The 24,202-nt window shown below is 43.9% G+C and overlaps 1 protein-coding gene across 2 annotated transcripts in view; it reads right to left on the bottom strand.

Annotated features, from left to right (window-relative positions):
- Positions 1 to 24,202, bottom strand: part of CNKSR1 (connector enhancer of kinase suppressor of Ras 1) — a 415,561-nt gene that overhangs the window by 163,478 nt on the left and 227,881 nt on the right. For both annotated transcript variants that reach the window (XM_069622809.1, XM_069622810.1), the window contains exons 11-13: positions 21,317 to 21,438; positions 18,224 to 18,381; positions 14,997 to 15,027 (exon numbers count right to left, since the gene is read on the bottom strand). In XM_069622809.1, coding sequence (XP_069478910.1) covers positions 14,997 to 15,027; positions 18,224 to 18,381; positions 21,317 to 21,438 — 311 coding nt within the window. The remainder of the gene's footprint in view (positions 1 to 14,996; positions 15,028 to 18,223; positions 18,382 to 21,316; positions 21,439 to 24,202) is intronic.

The raw sequence follows: 24,202 nt of genomic DNA, 5'->3' as shown, positions 1-24,202 counted from the left end.
AGAATTAGATACCTAACCCTTAGTATGTCCAGCCCTGATATGAAATGGAGCCTAGAGCCCTGATGTCACAATTTCCACTAACTATACTGTTCAGGTGCATTTACTATTGGATTGTGCAATGCCAGAAATCTGGAAAAGTTTAGGTAAGTGTGCCTCTCAATTCCACCATGGCAGGGAAGGCCCAGGAATGGGGTCTATAAGGAAGGCATGGTATCCACAGTAAGACAGACAAGTGACCACAGTTCATGGGTGTTTATTGAACTTCAACAAAGGTATGATAAACGCCCATCTAATCCTAAATCTACAGATGGGAGCAAGCTACGACCATCAAATAATAATAATGCAGTCCTAGTGGTTTGTCATCAAAATAAAAGAGCCTATACTAAAAAAATAAAACTATTGTCAATCCTTACCTCCAAATACAAATAGTGTGGGGATAGCGTTTATAAAAAAAGACAGTGTTAAAAAAAATAAATGTCAGGATGTTGGCCTCCCTTCCCCATGTTTTCAGGACAAGGCAGTTCACTTGAGTGTGGCACAATCTCTGACTTCTTTGTCACGAGGATAAAGTTCAATTACTAGCATCAGAGCCTTCTGTGCTCAAGTCTCTTTACTTATCAAAGTCTCTTGATTCAGAGGGCCTGATTTAGCAAAAAAACAAAAAGTTATTTTCCTCTTACAAGTACTCAATTCAGGTGATTCACTCTTCACCGTAGATCCCCCCTCAGCTGGGCTCAGGTCCCTTTAATACAACGATTGTTACTTTGGACCCCCCTCTTCCAGGCTCAGATCCCCTTTTACAATTTTCGGAGAATATTCCTTCTCGGGTGACTCACGGTTCACCTTGGATGCCCCTCAGCCAGGCTCAGATCCTTTCCTCTTACACAATTAGTCTCCCTCAGCCAGGTTTGAACCAATTTCAGTTAGAATAGACTATCAAAGACTTTTGAATATGCACAGGGTTTAACTTGACCCGTTGCAGGACCTCTTCGATTTCACAATTCCTTTTTACATTTGCCACCTCTCATTTGAATACCTAACAGACCTTCGAATGAGCACCCATCTGGTGCCAGACCACTTTTACGGTATCTGTCTTGGCTTCAAAAGTTCAGTCACACATCTGCTGTTCAATAATATTTGTGTCACTCGTCCCATATGCTTTACACACTGTTCTCTTCAGATTTCTCCATACAATGTTGTTGCTTGTAACCCGGGCTCTAACACAGACCAGTCTGGTATCTGTCTCCCCGACTCACCGGCTGTCCTGACTTTAGTGGTGCTGCTTTGTTGTAGGAGCCAAGGAGAGTACCACAGCGTTAAACACCCCTACTGCCTTGGCTACTGACACGGGAGAGCCAGGTCAAGGGCACTTCCCACCTTGCAACCCTCTCCGGACTGGCCGTCTTTCTCCTCCTATTAAACTGGCATCTTAGAACTGTTGCTTCCTCGTGTGCTTTGCCTTGCTCAAAGTATGCTTCGTGCTCTGCCTTTTATCCGTGTGGGAAAGTGTGAAGAAAGTTAGGTGTGTGTGATGATCAGTAATTGCCCGACCATTGTTTTGGGACATGTCAGGTATACAGGTCGGGTGTTAGTCCATTTTCTCTCACAGTGAGCTGTCTGTGAGAAAGTGTTTGTGTTGGGAAAGTGGGGGGGTTGAGTCCCTAAGTTTCCTAACTAGTAGGATGGGGAAATGGTGTTATAGGGAAGGGAATACCATGTCTCGCCATACGGTGTCCCACTTCCACTCCCCGAAGATGGCAGAGACCTGGCCACCTGGATGACAGATCCCCGGGTACTAGCGGGTGACACACTTTCAGGTTTCTCACAGGTCCTTGACCAGACCACTACCAATCTTAGTCAGGCAAGAGAGAGACAGGCCAGTACTTTATGATCCTTTGGAGGGAGGAGACGCAGGAAGAGGTAGGTTAACTTAACCCCCTTACGTAGATTTTCCTCAGAGACCACTTCAAAAGGTTCTAGAATCCACTGGGTCCACTTAATTCTAGGCTTGGTCCAGTCGAGGGAGGTCTAGGGTCGCGGGTGCAGAGGTTGTTTTTGGGTGCAGATTTAACTTTAACCGATCACAATACTTTCATTATGGTTACAGAGACTGGACAACTGGTCACCCTGGGAACAAAAGGAAGACTTCAATAAGGGATCACTGTGGGCTTCACTCATACCACAAACCTAGACTCTCAGGCACCACAGATGTGGAATGGGACCAGACAATCCCACTCCCTTCCTGGGCAAAGCACACACAAAGGCATCAGCAGCCTGCGAAAGCAGCAGCTTTCCTGGGCAATGTGCATGACATTATATGAGATTTCCCGACCTAGCAAGGCAGGAAGAAGGTCAAATAACAATATGAACAAGAGCTAGCAAAAGTCATTTTTGGGCACTAGCCACGTTTAGTAGCCAGACACGGTAAACACGAGCATGCACACTAGAAATAATGCAAAAAGAATAAAAACGTCATTGCTTCCACCAGCTTGTCTTTAGGCATATATGAAAGTAACCAAAAATCCTCAAGTGTAAAAGATTAGGGTGATACAAATGTATCCCCCACTGCAATGCATTCTAAGTTGCAGTCTGCACTGTTAAAAGGTTACCAAAAAGGTAAAAAGACCCAAAGGGAAACAGAATCCATCTGCTCCAAAACACCTGAGGTTCCCTTCACAACAGTCCTGCTGGGGGGGGGGGCGGGAGGGGGTCGCACATCAGCCATTGTCGAGAGTATGGCAGGTGGTCACCTTAACGCCTGGATGCTCCAGTTTATTTGGGACAGTTATTGGCACCCTTTTCTAAAAAAATAAAAATAATAAAAACACAGACCACAACCTTCAATTCCATTCTGAGATCTGGATGAAGCACTGCTGGTGGAGCAGGCATCCCTTCCGGTGAAGCAGGCCATTGAAGCAGTGCCAAGCAGAGAGGGTTTGTCTCGATAGTTCTGCTAGCACTTCTGGGTTCCAAAGAAGGGTATAGGGGAAGGAGGCCTTTGTCCCATCTTAGATCTCTTGGGCTTGAATAGGTTCTGGAAGTTAATTCTGAATGAGATCCTTCAGCCTCCTCAGAGCCAGGACTGGTTGGTGCTGGTGTACAACCGCAGTGTGTATTTCCATGAGCTGATCCATTGGAAGCACAAGACATTTCAGAGGTTTGCAATATGCATCAGCCCCTATCACTTCAAGGTGCTTATATTCAGGCTGACCTCTTCCTCCGGGGTCTTCTCCAAACTGATGGCAGTGGGTTGGGTTTTGCATCTTCCTCTACCTGGCTGAACGGCTCTTTTGAGGCTGTTCACCAGAGCAGGTGTCTAAACACCTCCAAGGACAACCAATTACAGCTGCAGGATTTGGACTCCACCTAGAATTTCCAGAAGTCTGTTGATTCTCGCTAAAAGTCTCCAGCTCTTCTGTGCAGTTCTGGACAATCAGATTGGAAACCCCTCCCCCCCAGGACAGAGCCTATAGTATTTGTCAGAGGGCCACTCTTTCCAGAAATCACACATGCTACCAGCCTCAGCCTTTCTCTGCCTTCTGGGCCTAATGGTGTTGTGCATTTTCCTGGTACCAGAGGCCCTGAAGATAACGAGTTCTCTGCAGTCAAAGGTATGTTTTTGGCAATATGTCAGACCGTGACTTGTTTTTGTGACAGTTGCCCAGGATCTTTGGTGGTCATCTCACCTGGAGACTGTTTGCAGGAGCGACCATTTTGGCAATTGTTGTCAGAGGTTGGGATTGTGATGGATGCATCCCCGACAGGATGGGGTGCTCACCACAGGAATCTCAAAGTGAGCGGGCTTTGGCTCAAGGCAGAGTGCTCTTGGCACATCAAAGTGTTGGTGCTGCAAGCCTACAGACTGGCGCTGATGACTTTCTGGCCATCTATCCACAATAATGCACAGATTCTAATGGACAATACAGTGGCCATGCATCTGGCCAAGACAGAGCATGAGATGGCAGACCCTCTGAGGAGGCAGGACTCAATTTCTCACAAGGGGGAACTCTGCCCAGAGGAACGGGAAGGAGACAGGAAGGTTATACTAGATTAAACCGGCGAAGGGGAGGAAGTCCAGGATATGCTCTGTGTTGAGATGGATTTTCAGAATCAACCCTGTGGGTAAATCACGAGAGGCCAACCTATCATGGTAAACAGGAAAAGACACAGACTAATAAAACACCAGCACTTTACCTTCAAGGCAGTTATGCAATAGTGAGCTAAGTTAAGAGCAACACTTTTAGCAACCATTTTTGGTAAAGCAAGTGACAAGAGTGAATAGCAATTTAGAACCAGTTGGAGACAGGTTAGTAAATTGAAAGAAACCAGAACACCCACAAGAAAACCTAGGATAAGGTACCTAGTTCTTAAGAAGTCTAGGTCTGCTAGGAATAGAACCCATACGTCACCAGTTTCATAATATGTACTTTACCATGAGGTTCACAAACAGGAGTTGCCAATGGTTTCAGGTAAAATGTTCCAACATTCTTACAAGTGTCTTTTCCAATACCACCAACTCTAGGGAAAGCCCAATGGAGATCCTTGACCAGCCCACCACAAGTCTTAGTTAGGCAATGACGAGAAAGGGTCACGACTTTACACCCATACAACCCTATGGTGTGGAGAGTGTAGGAATAACTATGCAAACTCGCCCCCACCCGTCCCTGATTGCTTCAGCAACCACTTCAAGGGCTCCTGTATCCACAGGGCCCATTAAATTAATTTCAAAATGTGTCCAATCGAGGGAGGTCCAGGGGCTGCAGATGCAGAGGTCACTGTTAGCATCTGTATTGGGTCTGGCTAGTTAGCGATGTCAGAGTCTTGCAGGATGGTTCTGGGGACTGGACTGCTGTAAACCAAGCACATGACAATATGAAGACCTCTGTGAAATAGGCAACCACAGGAGACCTCTAGGACACAAAAGGAGGGTTGCAGCTGTGGTCACCACCATCAGACGGTGACATGCAATCATTGAGGCATAAACAAAGGAGCAGTCCCTGCATGGCTTCTCCTCAGTCAGGAAGACTGAAACTGCAGACAGGAGCCTTGTCTCACGAGTTGATCTGCAGAGTTCCATGGCTGAACCTGGAACGGCAACCAGTGATGAGGTAGCGCAGCAGGGAGCTGGTCAGTCCACCAGGTGGTCCAAGAACACTTTTGAAGGCTCAGCATGCATAGATCCTCGAACAGGCATTGGGGCAGATTGTTCCCACCAGTCCTGGTGTTTTAGCACCAACAAGGGCCTTCTGGAGATCAGGAAGAGAGGAGCAAGGATTCACCAGGATTTAGCAGCAGGCAATTCTGATCAGCTGCAACAGTGACTGGAGCCGCCCCAAGGCCAACAATGGGAAGGAGCTGCACCATTCAAACTGGAAGGGGTTGTGCACAGCCTCTGGCCAACACATTGGCCCAGCAACAGACACTTGGTGGCTTGGATGTGGACTGTGTTCAGACAAACCACAGTCCCCACTCCAGCCATACACACACAGACCACCACTTTGTACGGGAAAGCAGGAGCTTTGCCCACAAAAGTGCATTCCATATGTGGCAATTCCAGACCAGAGAGGGCACAAAGCAGGCTGAAGCAGGAAATGGCCAGAGGACAGGGGAAAATCTCATGGCATAGCCATTTAAGAGTAAACTGTACTCTAAATGGCATTATGTGGAAAAATGCAAAGGTGCAAGAGTAAAAAGCATGGTAGAAAAAATATCCACTGCAAGCAGCTCATCCTGGACTAATTGTGACTGTAACCACAAAGTTACAAAAGAAAACATTATAAAGGATGCAAAGTATCCATATGCCATTTCACTTTAAGGTGATGTGTGCAGATAACAAGTAACAAGAATTCCACATAGGGAGACAAGGTGTCCCTGTACTGACAGTCTTGGGGACTAATACGTTTCCCAATAAAAGTGAGCAAAATGCAAGGGGTGTAAAATGTAGGGTTTTTTACTTATCTCCCAAAACTCAGGGCAGGAAGCAGACAATAGCAAAAAGATGAGGTGTCTCAGAGGTATATGGGAAGGAAAGCAATGTAAAGAAAATCTTTACTAACAGTCACGTTGGCCCTGACAGCTGTGACCGGGTCTCACTAAAAATCACTCCTGAAGAGGGAGGTCCAGGTATGGCCCTCGTGATCCCCACACGACTCTCAACGCAGATGTGAGAAACGTTACTCCCTCAGACAGCCATTCAAGCCATATCCAGTCGATGATATGGGGGAAATAGAGATACCATCAATCGAACAGGTCGACTAACGGCAAATCCAGACCTCAATGATGTCATCACTGATATCACAACATAGCCGCACTTAGACATGAATTCATGACGTTACATGAACATGCCCTAGTTCACTGCACTTAGACACAAAACACATGCTTAGGACTCACGCAGGTAGATGACGGACACGCATACATATTACATGGCCTACGGCAGCGGTCATGTAGTTATGCTCAAGTTGCTAAACCCATAGGAAGAGCACTTTTTGGGCGGCTTATAACTTCGCTCCCCGTAGACGAATCCTCACCAAACTTTGCAAAAAAAGTATATGGCCAACTCTGAATTCTTCTGCAAAGGTTGGAGAGGTTTGGTCAAGGGAGGGGGAGCAAAGTTATAGGGGGGTCCCAACATTTCTTTTTTTCTAATAGACTAAATGGATTAAAAAAAACACTTTTTTCATGCCTACAGCCCAAAACACTGGATGGATTGTCACCAAATTAGCGGCAGGAGTGGTGGTTTAGTCCCAAAAGCGTGCTTTTGTAAATTTGATGTAAATCCGTCCAGTAGTTTTTTTTAAAAACAACCAAAAATTAGATCTAAAATAATTAGTGATATCTATGTCCGCTCTGCGGACACTTCCCTGTTCGGTTCGCGGACAGGACTCAGATCGGCTTAGAGGGCAATGTGGTGTCTGCTGATTTTGGACTCGCCCGCAGATTGGATGGTGAAAAGCATGAAGTGCATCAGATTTTTCAAAACACCCACCATATTGGATTCGCGGACAGTGGCTGGTGTCTGCGGACATCACGGTAAAAACATATTAAAAAAGACAACATTGCACTTGTCAAATTTATCAAATAATCTCTGAGGTGGTGAGGGGTGATGAGGATGGAATGGGATATGGTTGCAAGAAGCAAAAAACAGGTGTTTTTGCCGTGAAAGTCCACAAACAGTTTGGATGTTCACAAACAGTCCTGAGAAGTTCAGGGAAACTTCAGATGTTTGGGGGCAGTTTTTGGATGGCATATAACTTTGGCACCACTCAATGAGACTGCATGAAATTTTTCAATGATATTCCTGATCTGATTCCGAATGCATTTGCAAAGACTGGTGGGATTCTGTCAAGAGGGAGCAAAATTAGAGGGGAGGTCCCAAAATAATGTAAAGGCTTATGAATGAGGTGCCATTTGACGAATCTGCACTTAATTTGGTAAACTGATGATAGATCTAGATATAAATGATTTTGCTAAGTTTGGTGGGATTCTGTCAAGAGGGGGCAAATTTAGAGGGGAGTCCCAAAATAGTATAAAGGCTTATAAATAAGGTGCCATTTGACAAATCTACACAAAGGTTTGCAAAAAGATCATAGATCTAGACATAAATGTTTTCGCAAAAGTCTGAATGGATTTTGTCAAGCTGGGGCTAAGTTATAGGACGATTGTATGTGCACACATTTGACACTTTGGAAAAAATAAAACATGAGTGGATTTCCAGCAAACTTGTGTAAGGAGCATTGGCAAGGACCTGAAAGCATGGTTTTGCAAATGTGCCCGAGTTTTATTTTTTGATAAGTGTCATAATGTAGGTACAAAAAATAGTGATATATCTTTGGTGACTGACATGTAGCCTGTGGCCATGGGCAGTGGCCAGATTGTCTGGGTCATGGAACAAGGTCATGATCAGGACAATCTGGCTACTGGCCATGACCACAAGGGACAACGCATTGGGTTCAAGTGGCCATGTCCACCTGGGACTGGCTTTGTGGTAAAGCTATTCGAAATTGGGATAGATTTGAAAGGGAAAAAAATGTGTTCGTGGTAATAAGGTCATAAGGTTCTCTTTTTGCCTTCTACAGGCTTCCATGGAAAGCGAAGAGGGGCTCTGTATGGAACCCCGCCTTCCCTTCCCATGGTGGCCATCTTGGAAAAGTATTTTCCTTCCTACACCGGGACGCTGGTGTAGGAAGAAAAATCTATTTTTTTTAGCACCCCGCGTTCCCGCTTTGGGAATCTAGGGTGCTAATGGCCTTCATCTCCCATTACAGGGGCTGGAATCAGGGGATAATGGTCCAGAGACCTCGTTATCCACCCTTGCTTCGCTTGGGCCGATAACTTGAGCTGCCCAGCCGGTATCCACTGTTACAGTCCGTGGAACGGAGGATGAATGCCACAATATTCCGATTAGCATAACACAAAATGCAAATGGAAATGTTGGAAAATCTTATTGAGTCTCTGTACTTGACTGAGAAATATAAAGTAGATGGAGTCTATAGATTTTTTTTTAAAGTTCTATTTTTTAACTGTGAAAGGTGGTTCCTAAAGAAACTTTTCTTTTATTGATTTTGGAAGTATTTTATTTTTTTTGGCAGGAGAGCTAAGAACGAAAGGTGGGGAGGAAATGAGGGAAAATGCACCAAACACTAATATGGAGGGGTAGGTGGACAAGGGAAAATGTTGCGCTTGTGTTATTTCTAAGGTAGGGGGGAGTGTTTCTCATGCTCCTTGATTACAGCAGTGAAGATGGCTCTTGGGGGGAAGGGATGGCATTGGCTGATGTTTTGCTAAAAGTATGTACTGTGTCCTAGATTTTTAAAGGATAAGGAGTAGGAATAGGTGTTGGAGCTGTGCAAGGGAAATTTTGAAGTTGAAAGTTCCTAGATCAGTAGAAAATGCAGTTCCAAACTGTCAGCGAAGCACGGATCTTATCGTGAAGTGCGGACGGGTTCTCAGACACGTCGTCATGCCGCGTGCCAGCGTATGGTTATGTGGCACTGTCCAGAAGGTCCGCAATGAAGTCAGATGTTCGTAGACTTCTATGGATGCAAAATTATTTGAAATAGTGGCAAAGAATGTATAGAAGTGTTGAAAATGATTCTAGAAGGTGGGAAATGGCAGAGTTTTAAGGTGACACTTTGTAAATTGGACACAAATATTGCTATATTGGATAAGTATGATATTAGTAAGGAAAATAGCATGCACTGGTAAAAACCAATGAAATTCACTGAAAAAACTTTGTTAAAAAGGGACATTATGGTTAAGTTGGACTAATAAAAACCTATGAAATTCAAAGAAAAAAAGCGTTGTTAAAGGGACGTTATGGTTACAAGTAAAACCGAAAAACCCCTGAAATTCGCCAGTTATGGTAAGCTAAGCAACCATAACTCGCGCCACCACAGTGCACTGCTCAGACTAACACCGAGGACATCAAAGATGACATCACAAATGTCATTGATGACATCATTGATGACATCAAATATCTGGGCCATTTGGAGAGGTGAGGCTGGGGATACCTGGTGACTGGCCACATGCACACCGACATGTGGCAATGGGGTTAGGGTTGTGCTACTCCCTCTCCCTGCTGACAAGGCCATTCAACTGGCCTTATCATCCAGCTTTCTCTAGCTCTCCCCTACAAGCTATAACCACAGACCAGTCTACCCGAATAACTAGTTGCCAGAGTCAATTGTGGGGTACAGGATGTTTAGATGGATTTCTAGAATTTGACCTGGTGGACAGATTTTAGGGGGCTACCCTAGTTATAGTGAACAGGGGAACGCTAAGAGGTTAGCCAAAACCCAATCCAGGTAACAATGGAGAGCAGTCAATGCTATTCTCAGGAGTGTGTGATAGGGGTCAGGGGTCCAGAATGAGTCCACACAGAGAAGCACACAATAATTCCATTTAGACAGGAATGTATAAAAATACAATATTTATTTAGGCTTCTAACACACTACAAAATGAAACGAGAAGCTAATAATATCACACAGCGCTCAATAAATATACATAGTCACCATAGGTTCTTAAAATGCATTCAATGGCTTAAATCAACTAAAGAAGTAAGTAAAGTGATGCAGTAAGATGGAACCAAGTCACAAGAAATATCCCCTAGCTTCACAAGACTAATCCCTTTGAAGAGTGGGGCTAGGTCAGGACACCAGTATCTTTGCTGCATCTCCTCTTTTGAACAATCACCAACAGAAGTACGGTTTGCTTCTCCCCAGAATGTATCTGATGCAGGTAGTGACGTGTGGCCCAAAGAAGGCCAAACTACACAATATGGCCAATGATCGAGCGAAAATCTTGTAGCACAGCCATTTTAGGGCACTCGCCACAAAAAAGTAGAATGAAAATGCTGAATCCTAGCGGAACAAATATGCCAGGAAATCGTGCATCCAATAACCAAAATAGCCAAGATAATTGGCAAATTTCTGCTTTATTAACAATTCCTCTAAAGCAGTAACACAGGTCTCCAGAGCTCTTCCAACTCCAATAGAAAACATCAGGTTTTAACCTCAAAATACACCATGATTGACATCTGTGAGAAACCTGAAGGTGTCTCCCAAACGAGTGCCCGGGGGTCTGTCATCCAGGTGGCCAGGACACGGCCATCGCTATTGGATCCAGTCCCTGGGGATGGCCCAGTGAGGGAGGATCACTGGGATGAAGGGGACCTCTCAGAGTGGAAGTGGGACACCGACAGGTCAAATGCAGTATTCCCCTTCTTCTAGCACCTTTTCCCCATCCTACCACATAGGATATTCAGACACTCTACCCCCTCCCCTTTTCCAACACGAACACTTTTGAACATCATGAAAGACAACAGACTAACACTAGGGCCATTTAGCTGACATATCCCATCACAAGGGTCAGGCAAAGCCAGGCAATTGACAAAAATCACACACATCGGACGGCCCTTTCCCTTCCCCCACAGAGATAAATGGTGGAGCACGAGGAGAAAGGCGGCGAGAACCGAAAGGGGGACAGAGAGAAAAGGCCTTGCCCTTTCAGGCCCAGACCTGCAAAGCCTCCCTGAAACAGAATCGTAAAACCACGTACAATAGCCAGCGTGTGTTGCAGCAGAAGTCAACAGTACACAGAGCCCTCATACGCTGATAATCAGGACCGGGAGATACGCTTACTACTGCAGTACCGGCCTTGACTCCAGAGACAAAAAAAGCCAAGTGGTTTATAACAGCCGGTGAGTCGTGGAGAGAGCCGATAAGAAACCAAACTGTTTTGAACAAAAGTCGCAAAGGGCAAATTAAGGAACGTTCAAAGAACTGTTAACATTAAAGGAATACTAGCTGCAGAAAGGTCCGGCATCATGCGGGTGCTCATCGGAGAGACTCTGATTGGTCCCACGTTTGTTGAAACTACCGATACCAGAAGGCCATAGGCGAGCCGGAAGGAGAAGGTAGAAATGGTCATACATGGGTCTAGCTAAACTCCCTGTACAATCGAAAGTTTTTGACGTACACGTAATTGAACAGCTAAGGGAGGTGGATGCCATATAGTGAGAAAAGAGAAAGAACTGTGTGATTGGCAAGAGTGAACACAACGGAGTGATGCGGATAAAAAGGCTGATATTCGAGAGGGGTCTGAGCCCGGAAGAGGGGACTCGGGGGTGAAAAGTCCTCACACAATGTACATTTGGAGCTGAACCTTTTGTTGAAGATCCTGACAGCTGGAAACGGAACTGTCGTCTCGTGCTGGGAAAGCTTGAGTGTGCGCTTTGCTCAGGAGTCCCGCATTGTCCCGTACTCAAAACGTGGGGAAGGGAGACCCCAGGCTACCACATCCTGACCTATCATTTGTGAACACTTCTTTCTTTGTTTCTTTCTTGTAAATCTTATCCCACAGTCTTTTTGTATTTAGTTGCAAGTAATGGCAAAAGTTTATTTTTTATTTTTAGCATAGGCCCTTTTACTTTACAAGACACCACTAGGACAGCTTTATTATGATTTGATGGTCGTAGGTTGCTCCCATCTCAGATGTAGGTTTAGATTATGCTTTTTACCAACCTGTACATACAGTTTAACACTGTTGAACTGTGATCAACGGTGTCTGTCTTTACTGTTGCCACCATGAGTTCTATAAATGTCATATCACAACCTTGGTTACAAAAACCTATGGGGATTTAGGCTTTGTTAGGGGAATTGCCTACATATTGTTTATATAGGTGTTATAGTCTATTCATTGGACATGGCTATCTGACAGTCCCCACCTCGGACCACCCCTAAAGCGATGAAGGTAAAAAAGACATCATCATGATAAATAATTGGCTACAGTTACAAACTGCATAATTTTGAGATTTGTGATTGGCTGGCAATGGTCTTGCCAACCTTGAATATTTGGCAGGTCATCAGCACATGAGAAAAATAGGGATAAGGGGAGACAACAAGGAGCTGCTTCTTCCAATTAATTAAGGCACCATCCCTGCTTTGCTAGGCCACCAGCCAGGGTCTTCGGCTTTGAACTTAGCCTTGTCTGGCATCTTTGTTCTGAGGAAGGGAGTGAAGGCAGGGGCCCATCTGTGTCTAGAGTTGATAAATACACATTGTTCTTCAACTCTAAGTCACGTGTGAGGAGATCACGTTTGGAATTATTCTGCTTGGCTTTTATTAGGACTTTAGCCCATTTCACTGTGAGTGTATTTACCATCTCAGACCACTGGAGACTTGTTCATGCTATTCCTCATCCATTATTCACCTGGCTTTCAAAGTCTGTTTGTTCTTTTACTTCAGCTAAGAGAAATAGGTCTTACGCTTCGGAATAATTATCTTCCGAGCCATCTAAACCTCCCTTTTTGTCGTAATCTTGAAGGGGTCTGTGTAACCATTGTCTGGCCAGCAAAGGTCTATATTTTAGCTAATTTCAGCACGTTGAATCTCCCTGCAGCTTCTGATGCTTCTTAGAGGTTTTCCATTCACTCCAACATAGCCTCACCGCCCATCTTATTCAAAATGGCCACTCGTTACTGTTGCATTTCTACGTTAAGCAAGCTTTATATGTGCATCATTCATCTTGCGTTTCATTGTATACATTGATTATGATATGTTTCTTATGTCTATATGGTGCAGGTAATATTCTTCATCTCCAAATGCACAGTTGACCTAATGCCCTGTTTCTTCATGGTGAGTGAATATATGATTCATGTCTAGTGTATCAGTTTGGCAGTGATGTCATTTGCTCTCGTCTTCAGTTACAGCATGCGCATTTCTTCTTGAGCTTGCAAATTCATCTCTTCCTCGAATGTCCCAGGATAAGGTTGGTAAAGGTGTCTTACTGAAAAGCATCTCTTGTACTTGCGGTATGGAGGCATACGAGGGGCAGACACCATGAATGATGCATTAATGTGCCTCGCGACAGTAGGAGCCATATGTGTTAAACATGAATGTGCATACTTGAAATAACAAACAATGCAAAAATATCCTTGCTGCCACCTTGTCTTTAGGCACATATAAAAGTAACCAAAATTAAAACGTGTAAACAGCTAGGGTGATACAAAAGTATCCTCATTGCACTGCATTTTAAGATGCTGTGTGCAATGTAACAAAATTACAAAAATTAAAAGACAAAAAGAGAAACGGTGTCCCAGTACTGATAATCTGAAGGACTGATCAGTTTCCCCATAACAAAATGAGCAAAAGGCCAGGGGAGTGATTTTTTTTCAATTTTTTATTTAACATTTATAAAGCGCTCACACAGCCCGCAGGCATCGAGGCGCTGTTAAAGGAATTGTTTGTTTTTCTTAGTTGCGTAATTGTGTTTGTTTTTTTTTGTTGTCTTAGTTACGTATTTATAAAGCGCTTAAACACCCAGAGGTTTCTAAGCGCGGACCCGGGGATCGAACCTGTTGTTGCTTCGTGTCGTCTTGCTTCCAAGACGCGCACGCTGCCGCTGAGCTATCCTCCCGAGATAATGAAGGATTCCCTTCCCTGCAGAAATTCAGGACAGGTTCAAAAAAGCAAAAGGTCTGGGGATTCATAGAAATCTTTCCTTACACAGGACCATGAAATGCCCACATCTAGAGCAGGCATTAGAGGGTTTGGGACCACCTCCCAACCCCAGTAAGACTGCAATGGCACAGGAGGGGAGGTGAGACAGCCCCATCCTCCAGAGAAATCTAGATCTCAGATTTTCTCCAGATGCCTGAAGGCTAGCCTACCCAAGACCTTGCCCAGAAGAAAAACATTCTGATCATTGTCATTGTTTCCTGTGTCGAGGTCCCCAATTTTGCATTTTAGTTGGCCCTACCTTTACATAGTCCCCAAATAAAATACTAAACTGACAATACTTTGTTTGTGTACTTCTTGATTGCAGGTGTCCTATGCAACATTAAATATACATGGGATTTCCATAACGCATATCTAGTAGGCAAAAAGTTCAGTGCTTTACAGTAAAAGGGGAATAGTTTATAGGAAAGGGAGAGGTCAGAGGGAGAATGGGCATGCCTCAGTGGGCATGCCTCAGTGGTTCAGAAGTCAATCAACAATGAAGTGTTCCTTCAAGAGCAGGGTATTTAGTTCTTAGCCAAAGTGCAGGAGACCGGGGGATAGCCTTATTCCAAAGCATAGGTGGACATCAGCAGAAGACCTGTAGCCTACTCTTCTATTTATTGTGCCCGGACAAGCAATATTCTTGTGCGTTAACCTTCCGAGGTAGTATGTTCCTTTGCTAGGCATGAAGGTGCCTTAGTTGCCATGGTGGTTTTTAAAATAAAATGCAGATTGGGAATTTGTGGCACAGGGTTGTGGTATTTTGAGCGAAATGAAAATGGATGTTGAACAGTGGGATAGGTCATAGGGATTTAGATTAGGGTTGAGTAACGCATGGATAGGGAATGCGCAGAGAAGAGACATAGAATATCATGGGATGGTTGCCAGTGAAGGATAAATAATTTGCAGTACAATGAAGAGGAAGACAGACTAGCGATGACAGGTTGAGGGGTGGGAAGGTGAAGGTATTAGCTGCAGGGGGCACAACACAGGTCTTACCTTTCTGTTTCCTTTTATTCACCACACTGTCCTGAAAGATGAAAGGAAAACAAGATTAGAGAGCTGCCAACTGTTCGAGAACAACCAAGGGTAAGGCACCTTGGCCTATACGTCTAACTAGCTGGAAGGGAAAGGCAGAATCTTTAAATAGGTGCTGAACACAGGGCTCAAAATCCAGGGATGAGTAATTACAACACCTCTAACCATTGTTGATTGGTTGATTAGCATCCTCAACAAATAGACAATTTGGTAATAAGACGAAGAGCCAGGGGAGTTGCTAGGTCTGGAAAAGACCCGGGGCTAAACTGATGTCGGAACTGTTGGGACTGGGGGCTAGCTAGTCTTTTGGCTGTAGCTCCTGAGATTCTATCCGGGGCTACAACCAAAAGATCAGGGGCTATAGCCCCCTTTGCCCCCCCCTAGCAACGCCCCTGCGAATAGCCCTGCCTATCACCCTACCTACACTTACAATGAGTGTTATCAACCCATATGGGTAGAGGGGGCAACGCTCCAGAGTCTCGTGTGGGTAGGGCTGAACTACTCCACAGCATGTTGTGGGTCAAGGTTGTGGCAAGGTATTGGCAGATGCCTAGAATGATAAGCTGGTGTGGTAAGTGGTCAGAGCTTGATGTGATGGAAAGGGTAAGAGTTCCGGTACATGTGGTGTGAAGACATCATGAAGCAAGACACAGACAACAAATTCAAAGTTCAAAACAAAATGGTTTATTAAATCAAATGTCAGGATGGTACAACTTGCCCTATGCTAAGGTGGGATGTCCCTACCTGAACGAAACTAAGGAAAGTCTGAGTCAAAGAGTTCAACTTAAAGGTCTGGCTGTGTGTGTCAGAAACCTATTCTTGCCCTCACAAATAAAGATAAACAACATGTAGGAATGTCAATAAGGACAGAAAGGGTGTTCAACACAAAGTCTGAGCTTTTCTCAACTCTTAGCTTCCTTTTCAGCTCCCACTCCCCAAGTTCAAGGAATTTCCAAAAAAGTCTCAAAATTACCTTTCTCCAGTTCAAGGAAATGCAGTTCTGCACAATCCTCTGCAATCCCTTCCCCAAGTTCCAAACAACACAGTTAAAAAGAAAAGGGTCTTGAGGATCTGTCCTCAAGACAGCATTTGTAGTTGAAGTCTCAGGGTTCCCTTCCCCAAGACTTCAATGCAACAACTGATATTTCTTTCAGACCTTCAAAGTTCAACACAAATTCAGGCCAATTTGACCCTCCTTCTGGTATGCATCACCAGCTTACTTGCAGCGCTATTTGTTGGTATATTTCACAATGTCCTTGGTTTTCACAATTCAGAGCTCCCTTGTCTAGGCACAGTTATCAGACACACAGCCCACGCAACTAGGAATCCTAGGCTCTTCAGCCCACACCGGTTATTCTGTATTTACCACAGAGCGAGCTTCCTTCTCTTCCTTTCCCTTCCCTTCCCTTCCCAAACCTACTGTGGATGCCAATGGCTCGACTTGCCTTGGCATCCACATGAGGTTTGAGACATCTGCTGGCGTCATGACATCCTCTCAGGTCCAACCACAGCCACTTCCCTCATGATCCGGGTCCCGTGCCGATCTCTCCCACTAAGGCCTCCCGGATGCGCCCTCTGCTGTTTAACCACTTTACAGGTTGCAGGTGTTGATTCACAATTGGGCTTGCCTGTCCATAGTAAAAAGGGGCATGCCTGGCTAACAAAACACTCTGCAGGCATCTACTTCGTCCCAGTACCAGAGTGGTGAAATTAGTTTCTAGTGTTCATTACTCTTCGTTGCCTCTACCTCGTTCTAGTTTTTTCAGAGGTCAAATGTGAGGACATGAGGGGAGAGGTTTTATAGTAGCCTATAAAGGCTGGGGGAGGGGTAGGTTGATCATCAATAGGGAAAGGGGGATACCATGTCTCACCTGTGGGCACACGACTCCCAATCTCCAAGGACCCTCCACCCAGATGATCCTCCCTCGCCTCTCCACCCCAAAGGTCAAGATCCAAAACCGATGGCCTTTCTCTGGCCACTTAAAAAAAGGATCCAGGGGGGAGCAGGAGTGAGAATACCCTCGGTTTCTCAGAGTGGTAAACTATCAGAGTTCTTAGAGCCACGTGTCATCAGGGTTCTAAGCTACTGAGCAAGAAACAGGCCTAGTGTAGAGCTCCAAAACGGTAAGCAGGTTAGAGCTGATGAGGGAGGAGCTAGAAGGGAAAGAGAGTATTCAAAGCCCACAGTGGGCCAATACTCAAGATTCCAAGCCAATATTGGGCATTGGTTAGAGTGCTATTTGTGCAGAGGGTTACAGGTCAAGAACTTGCTGTATGGGTAAGGGTCTGAGTCGGTGTGGGCGAAACATCAGAGTAACCTTCCATAGACATAACCCAGCAAGCACAGTAGCAAGAGGAGCCTGGTGCAGACAGACAGTGCTTAATTTGTAAAAAGAAAAAAACAAGTGCCAGGCCCATAAAATCTTAGCCCCCAATGCCGGCCCCGGGGACTGCAGGCGCCAGCGGCCCGGGCCGGCTCAGCGATAGACCTAGATCGGCGCACCGCCAGCCCATCACACTGCTTCTGCTCCATGTCACAGGTTTGGCGCTGCAGAAACTACTGGGGCACGCTAGTAGTGGGATGGATGGGGAAGGAGCACACATGGCTTGAGGCAGTATAATGCTTTAAAGTTGGAAAACAATTGTTATGGTAGGTTTAGTGGTCCAGGCACCCCTAAAGGCAAAAGAGTGCCTTTGAACACATTTGTTAGATGTCTGGACCATACTTGCTGTCCTCGAAGTGATAATGCATTTGATAAAATGGTTGCAAACCTATGGACATTATCTTATTTGGCAATTTTGTAAAATGCACCCCCTCACCCACCCAGTGTCCCAAATGGCTCTGAGTAGAGCTGGGGTCCCTTGTGAGAGGATTTTCTGACCCAGAAATCCACATTGCAAACCCATGGCAGGGTGTGGGCGATCCAAAGCAAGAGGTGGGCAGAGTCAAAGTTTCAGAGCTTGCAGTGTGGGCAACAATTTCAACCCTAAAGCCAGCATGATGGAGGGAAGGGCAGGAGCTGAATCTTTAAAGATCGGTGTGATCAGGAGTCAGAGTTAGATGTGTGCAGATGTTTGATCTTAGGTACGGTGTGGGCAGGGCAGGGTAGTAGCAGAGTTTGAGTTTCAAAAACGTGAAAGAGCCAGGGTTCAACACTAAAAGCATGATGGCACTCTGGACTGCTCACCTCTCTGAGTGGCTGGCTCTTGGTAGTGGTGCTTGGTGTCTCCAATTCCTTGCCCGGTCTGGATGTCTCGTGGGCCAGACTGGCAGGAGTAGGCAAGGGCTGGTCCTTACCCATATGAGGGACATCCTTGCTTTCGAGCAACAAGCTTTCAGAAGCACCTAAAAAGAACAGGTATATATAAACATTTGATAGTATATTAAATATAAATGGACCTTCATCATACATGCCAACATTCAGACGCACCTAAGAGGGAGTTTTGAGAGAGAAAATCAGGAGACGCAGTTTTTCCCATAGGAATGTATTGGCGCTGGAATGATCTTAAGCGGGAGAACGTGAGAAAAAGCTATATTTCTCACTGAAAAGTCGTGAGTCTCCCACCTAAATCGGGAGGGATGGCATGTATGCTTCATTTTTGTTTTGCTTTTTTAGAACCTGGTTTGCTCTTTTTTAGAATGGATGTTTAACACCCACATTTTCCACACCATGCCCCACTTTACACTCTTCACGTCTTTTCATCTCCCCCTTTTGCACATTATATGCCCCTTCACCTACTTACACAAATTCGTTTTGCAACATTCTTTTTCTTCAATGATGGGATCAAAATGGATGGAAAGTAATTTTCAAATTGGGGAATATAAAGGTAAAATTCGGAATATGGGCCAGAGACAGAGCAGCACCTGGACCAGAAGTGCCAGAAGAGAATACTGTTGGGTACGTTTTTCTAAAATCCAACTGGTGTGGGACTTCATAAGACTTATCTCTTAGTATTAGGGACCCAACTCTGAACATAGATCTGTGCTACACAAGTCGGTAGAGTGGATGAGCAGCCAGGCTTATTTTAGGAGTCAGTAATGTGAGATGTAGAGCAGTACAATGAAATCAGTTCACACAGGTATAAACACTTACTCAAAGTAATATTCAAATATATTTATTTATAAATACTCAAGGCACACAAGCAAATCTAAAATGGAAATGGAATTATAATTATAATTTTTTATAACTGGTTATAACAATTAATACTGAAGAGGTTTTTAAGCGTGGACCAGAGATTCAAACCTGTGTTGCTCAGGGTCGTCTTGCTTCCAAGACAAGCGTGTTGTGACTGAGCTATATCACCTGTGAATCAATTAATATAAGAAATAATAATGCAGGCGAGTCACTTTTTCTATGCTATATCGAGCACACAGAGTGACGTTAATTATATTCTCCCAAAGGGATATAGGCAGTCTGTTTCCTAGCAATAAAAATGTTCACAATTAAAACCTATGTAGGAACCAGCACTGCCAGAGCCAGTAGAATCAAGAAGATGGACCTTTGGAAAACCAGCACAGCCAAAGTCAAATGGACAGTTCCATTTCTGATGATCTTCAGACACAGGAGTTCCCAAGCCACAAAGCACCGAAAAGGGCATTAGGTAAGTACAACCCAAGCACCACAGTACCTTAAAAGTGAAGAAGAAATTGTAGCTGGCTTCCTTCTAGGGGCAACATTGCAGACCCCAATTCCTGCTCCTTGGTCATGGTGACAAAAGGGGGGGGACCTCTGGTGGGCTTCTGCGGCAGCACTCTGGATAAGGGGTAGTCGGCAATGGATTCAGCTCACTTCAGCGGCTCTGTGGTTTTGGTGCCTTTTTCTTAGCACCAAGAAGAACCTAATATCGCTGGTCAGATTCCCTTCAATCCCTCGGTCCCGAACTCTGGAGGTACACAGATGCCTGGAAAGGTTCAACTAGATTTGATCTTTGGAAGATGATGTACTTGATAATGGTCCAGGTACCCCTGGTATTGGGAAAGTCGCAGCAAGTCTGGGATGGCCCAAAATGAAGACGGTCTTGAGGATAGTTGGTTCCACCAGCCTAAGGGAGGAAGTTGTCCTTTGCAGACGTTCCCAGTCAATGTGAGAACAGGGTCAGCTGCAAGGCTTCACCGGCGCTTCTGCAGTCCTGGAAGGTACTGCTGGCATCTCTGGTGGTCTTTTGCTTCGGATTCCTTGTTCCAGTGGTCGACTGTTGTCCAAAATCCATGCCTTTTATGTGAGATCCCATTGATTCACAGTCATGGAGCTGTCAATCACCTGTGGGGTGGCTGTCCACAAGGACAGCCAGACAGCCAGTTAGAACTGGTTTCAGCCAGGCATATCTACAGACAAAGGACAGTGAAGTTTTGGGCTCCTCCCTCACTTCCTGCCTTCCCAGACACACTGGAGCCTGGAAGGGCTTCAGGGCTGAAGCCCGCCAAAGTTAAAATTCACAAAGGGCTCAAATCTTTTGTAAAGGATAGAAGCCCAGATGGAACTGACAAAAATGATGATAAATGAAGACAGGTGCCAATGGCCACCCATGGGCGATGTACTGCAGCTGAGAAAAAAGTAGTCTAAAGTAACTACTGCCACCAGCCATTTAAGTCAGTCAGTGTGACAAAAAGTTACATGAGAAGTGGGATAAGGAGTTACTATGTAACCCCCCCTCCAGCACCCCGCATAAGGTGGTGTGTGCTGGATCCACACAAGAAAATGTGAGATAAATTATATTACTATTCTTGGAAACTGTAGTTCTCACAAGAAAATGTATTTAAACATAGAGAAGCCCAAGGGACTTTTCAGTGACATTGCACATATGGTGCCAAGTGTCACAAAGCAAAACACAGACGCATGTATTTAACATATGGAGTGTACCATACTCCATGAAACAGTAAAAATAAAAATCCCAGTCAGAGAAAAGGAATGAGTGAGTAGTAAAAAGCTCCACTCTCTCAGGCAGTTTAAAATCAAAAAAGTCCTGAGTCCAGCAAATGTTTTGGGAGTCTATCAGGTTAAAGGTAATTAGCACGGAAACAGAAAATTCTCCCCAACAAATACCATGAACATTTTCAAAACAGCAGTACATCTGGCATTATAACACTGATCCATGTACAAGCCAGGCACCACTGTATGGTAAGCCTGTTATGTGCGTTTTACAAACATGCTATAGGCTCTATAGTGTGGTATTGCAGTTCAAAGGACACTAAATGTTACTGAGCTACAGGTTTCAGATATAAAAGCATATTAAAGTTCTGCTCGGATAATGGCAGGCAGTATACATCCCAGATCTCCTACCCGATTGGCTCGAAACACCTTGCTGGTCGACTCTGCCTCCCTCCTGCAATGCCAGGCAGAGGGCCTCTCCAGAAGCAGCACTTTCTGGTTCCACCTTTTCAGGAAACTCAGCAACAACCAGGCTTCAGAAGACAGAAAAAAAGCATATAGGAGCAAGCCAAAGCTAATAAGGGTCAGGTCAGAAACGGGTCAATGCAAATTGCGATACGCATTCCTCAAATGACAACATTTAGTAGTTTATTCACTGCTGGATCTAGTGATGAAAAAGCAAGCAATGTAAAGATCTGAACTCATACCCAGCAATTGTAGAATAGCAACATTTTTGTACAACATATACAAGACAAGATTGCGCACTGTGGCTTCTGGCCAAATAAGTAACAAGACACACAGGCAATAGTCTCTATTAAACTGCAACTACACTTATCTTTATAGAGACGCTGTCCTATGTTGTAAATTGACTAAAATATTGACTCTGCTTCCCCACAAGTCATTTAGTAAATTGAGCACCGTTGATTATGGAAGATTGAAGGACATGTGCAACAGACACGCATTTAAAGGTTAAGAACACTGGTTTCCTTAGGGGGTGAGAAGATGGAATAAACAGAGTTCAAAACTGCAGGGAAAGGGACTAAACCGCCACAAAGGAACGTAGCCAAGGGACCAAAGGCAGAGCGTAAAATGCATCAGAACATAGACGAGAGGTACATAAAGATTATTCAACCAGGGTACTGCTTAAGTATATAGCACTTCTTGGAAGCTTATGTGTTAAAGCCCAAATCTTGGGCAATGCAACTACAAATCTACATATAATGTTCTACCAGAAGATGGCATGGAAGATCTCATTGCTATTATTTGGATGTCATTCACATAGACATCTATATCGGACTTATCCAAACCCATGCACTTTTTTGTGTATATATTTCGCGCATTCAGTTTCACTCTATGGAATCTGCACACTAACAAAATGCTAGCTTTTTACCACACTTGCATTCACACTTGCCACAATAGAGTGGGAAGTTTTCTTTTGTGATTTCCCTTTTACGTATATGGAATTATGTGGTTATTAGTAGTAGTTTTATGTTCTAAATAACACAGTTCTTAACAATAACTTTAAAGTCAGAATTACTCCCTTCTATTAAACCTGTGTTACTATTTTGGACGGTCAGGGCCAGATCTGTCTGGGAACAGGAGCACCAGAGCCTGCATTTATACAGAGCACAAGAACCTTCTTTAATACTTTGTGCAATGGAATTGGATGGAACTGGGATCACGTCAGAGATCATTATGAAGTTCAAGGAGGTGCTAGGGTAGGAGTATTCTGTAAAGCCATGCACCATTAGGGAGGATCGTGGTTACAATGGATTTCTAAAATCAACCTCTAAGGGGTGATTTTTAGTAGGCCGCCCTATTTATGGTAAACAGGGAAGACAGAGGTTAGCAACACAAATCAAGGTAGAGTTGAAGAGCAGTCATGACTTAGTCTCAGTAAATGTGAGAGTAGTCTAGCGATTCAATGAGTCGACACAGAACACTACCAATAATTCAATTTAGTCAGCCAATATATGAAAATACAATTTATTATCATTTGTAAACACACTAAGCATAAAATAAATCACTGTGTAATAAAATAAATCCATATAAATACATCCATATACATACATCCCTATACATACATACATATATTTATTATTTTTTTGTTTCAAAGAAAAAACATTGTTGAAAGGGATGTTATAGTTAAGTTGGACTAATAAAAACCTATGAAATTTAATGAAAAAACATTGTTAGTACCTGGGTACTATCTAGCAATGGATGATCATAGAGACAATGTGAGCATAATAGCCCTGCATCCATGTTTACACCTTGAACGTGATCAAGCGGTGTGTGCGCCGCAAAACGCGTAGTTTTGAAGTGCTTTTCTTTTTCCATGGCATTACACAAATTAAGGAACATTTTTTGCCTGGCAATTTCTGGTGATTTGACTTGGTGTTTGGAGGACACTTTCTCTCTTGAACTGCGCTTGGAGTGCATATATATATATTCAGTGAAAAAACTTTGTTAAAGGGACATTATGGTTGGTTAAGTTGCACTAATAAAAACCTATGAAATTCCGTGAAAAAAACTTTATTAAAGGGACAGTATGGTTACAAGTAAAACTGAAAAACCATTGAAATTCGCCAGTTATGGTAAGCTAAGCAACCATAACTCACACCACCACTGTGCACTGCTAAAACTAACACCCAGGACATCAAAGATGACATGACAAATTTCAGTGATGACATCACATATGTAGTCCACTTGTTTTTGTTCACTGACAAATCTAGGCCTGGTGATTCTCTTTACTCACAGTAAGATTTTTACTTTTATCTTGAAAAGATGCTTTATATCTAGACATGAACCTTGTCCTATCCTGTTACTTTCATAAGGGTTTCGCCTCAGCTCATGGTGCACATGCAGGGGAAATGAGCACACCTTACATGCACAATTCATTTGTATGCATGATAATAAACTATAATATTATTCCTATTTTCTAGTGATGCTCTTTCTCTCCTCCTTACTGGAGTTTCACTGAATGTGCCTCAAATTCCAATGCAGTGTGTCTCTCTTTCTTTTATGTATTCTTTCTACTAACACAAGTGTGAGTAAGTATTGTATTGTTCACTATTAATTTCAAGTTTAACAGTTGGAAAAAACTCAGAACACTTTGTAATCATTATTTTACTCACCAATATAACCAGATTAAATATATTGTGCTTCTGTAGTGCATGATGCACCCATTTCTTATGTGTATGTATTATTATGTTGTTTTATTAACAAGAACACTCCAATATAGCATTTGTTTATGTATCTTTTATTTATTTGTATTGCGCCAAAGTCTGCAGGTATCAG

Source organism: Ambystoma mexicanum, chromosome 11, assembly GCF_040938575.1.
Source record: "Ambystoma mexicanum isolate Mex_15411 chromosome 11, UKY_AmexF1_1, whole genome shotgun sequence".
NCBI classification, from domain to species: Eukaryota; Metazoa; Chordata; class Amphibia; order Caudata; family Ambystomatidae; genus Ambystoma; species Ambystoma mexicanum.
The sequence above is the reverse complement of the archived record's forward strand: the minus strand, read 5'-3'. Positions and strand labels throughout refer to the sequence as shown.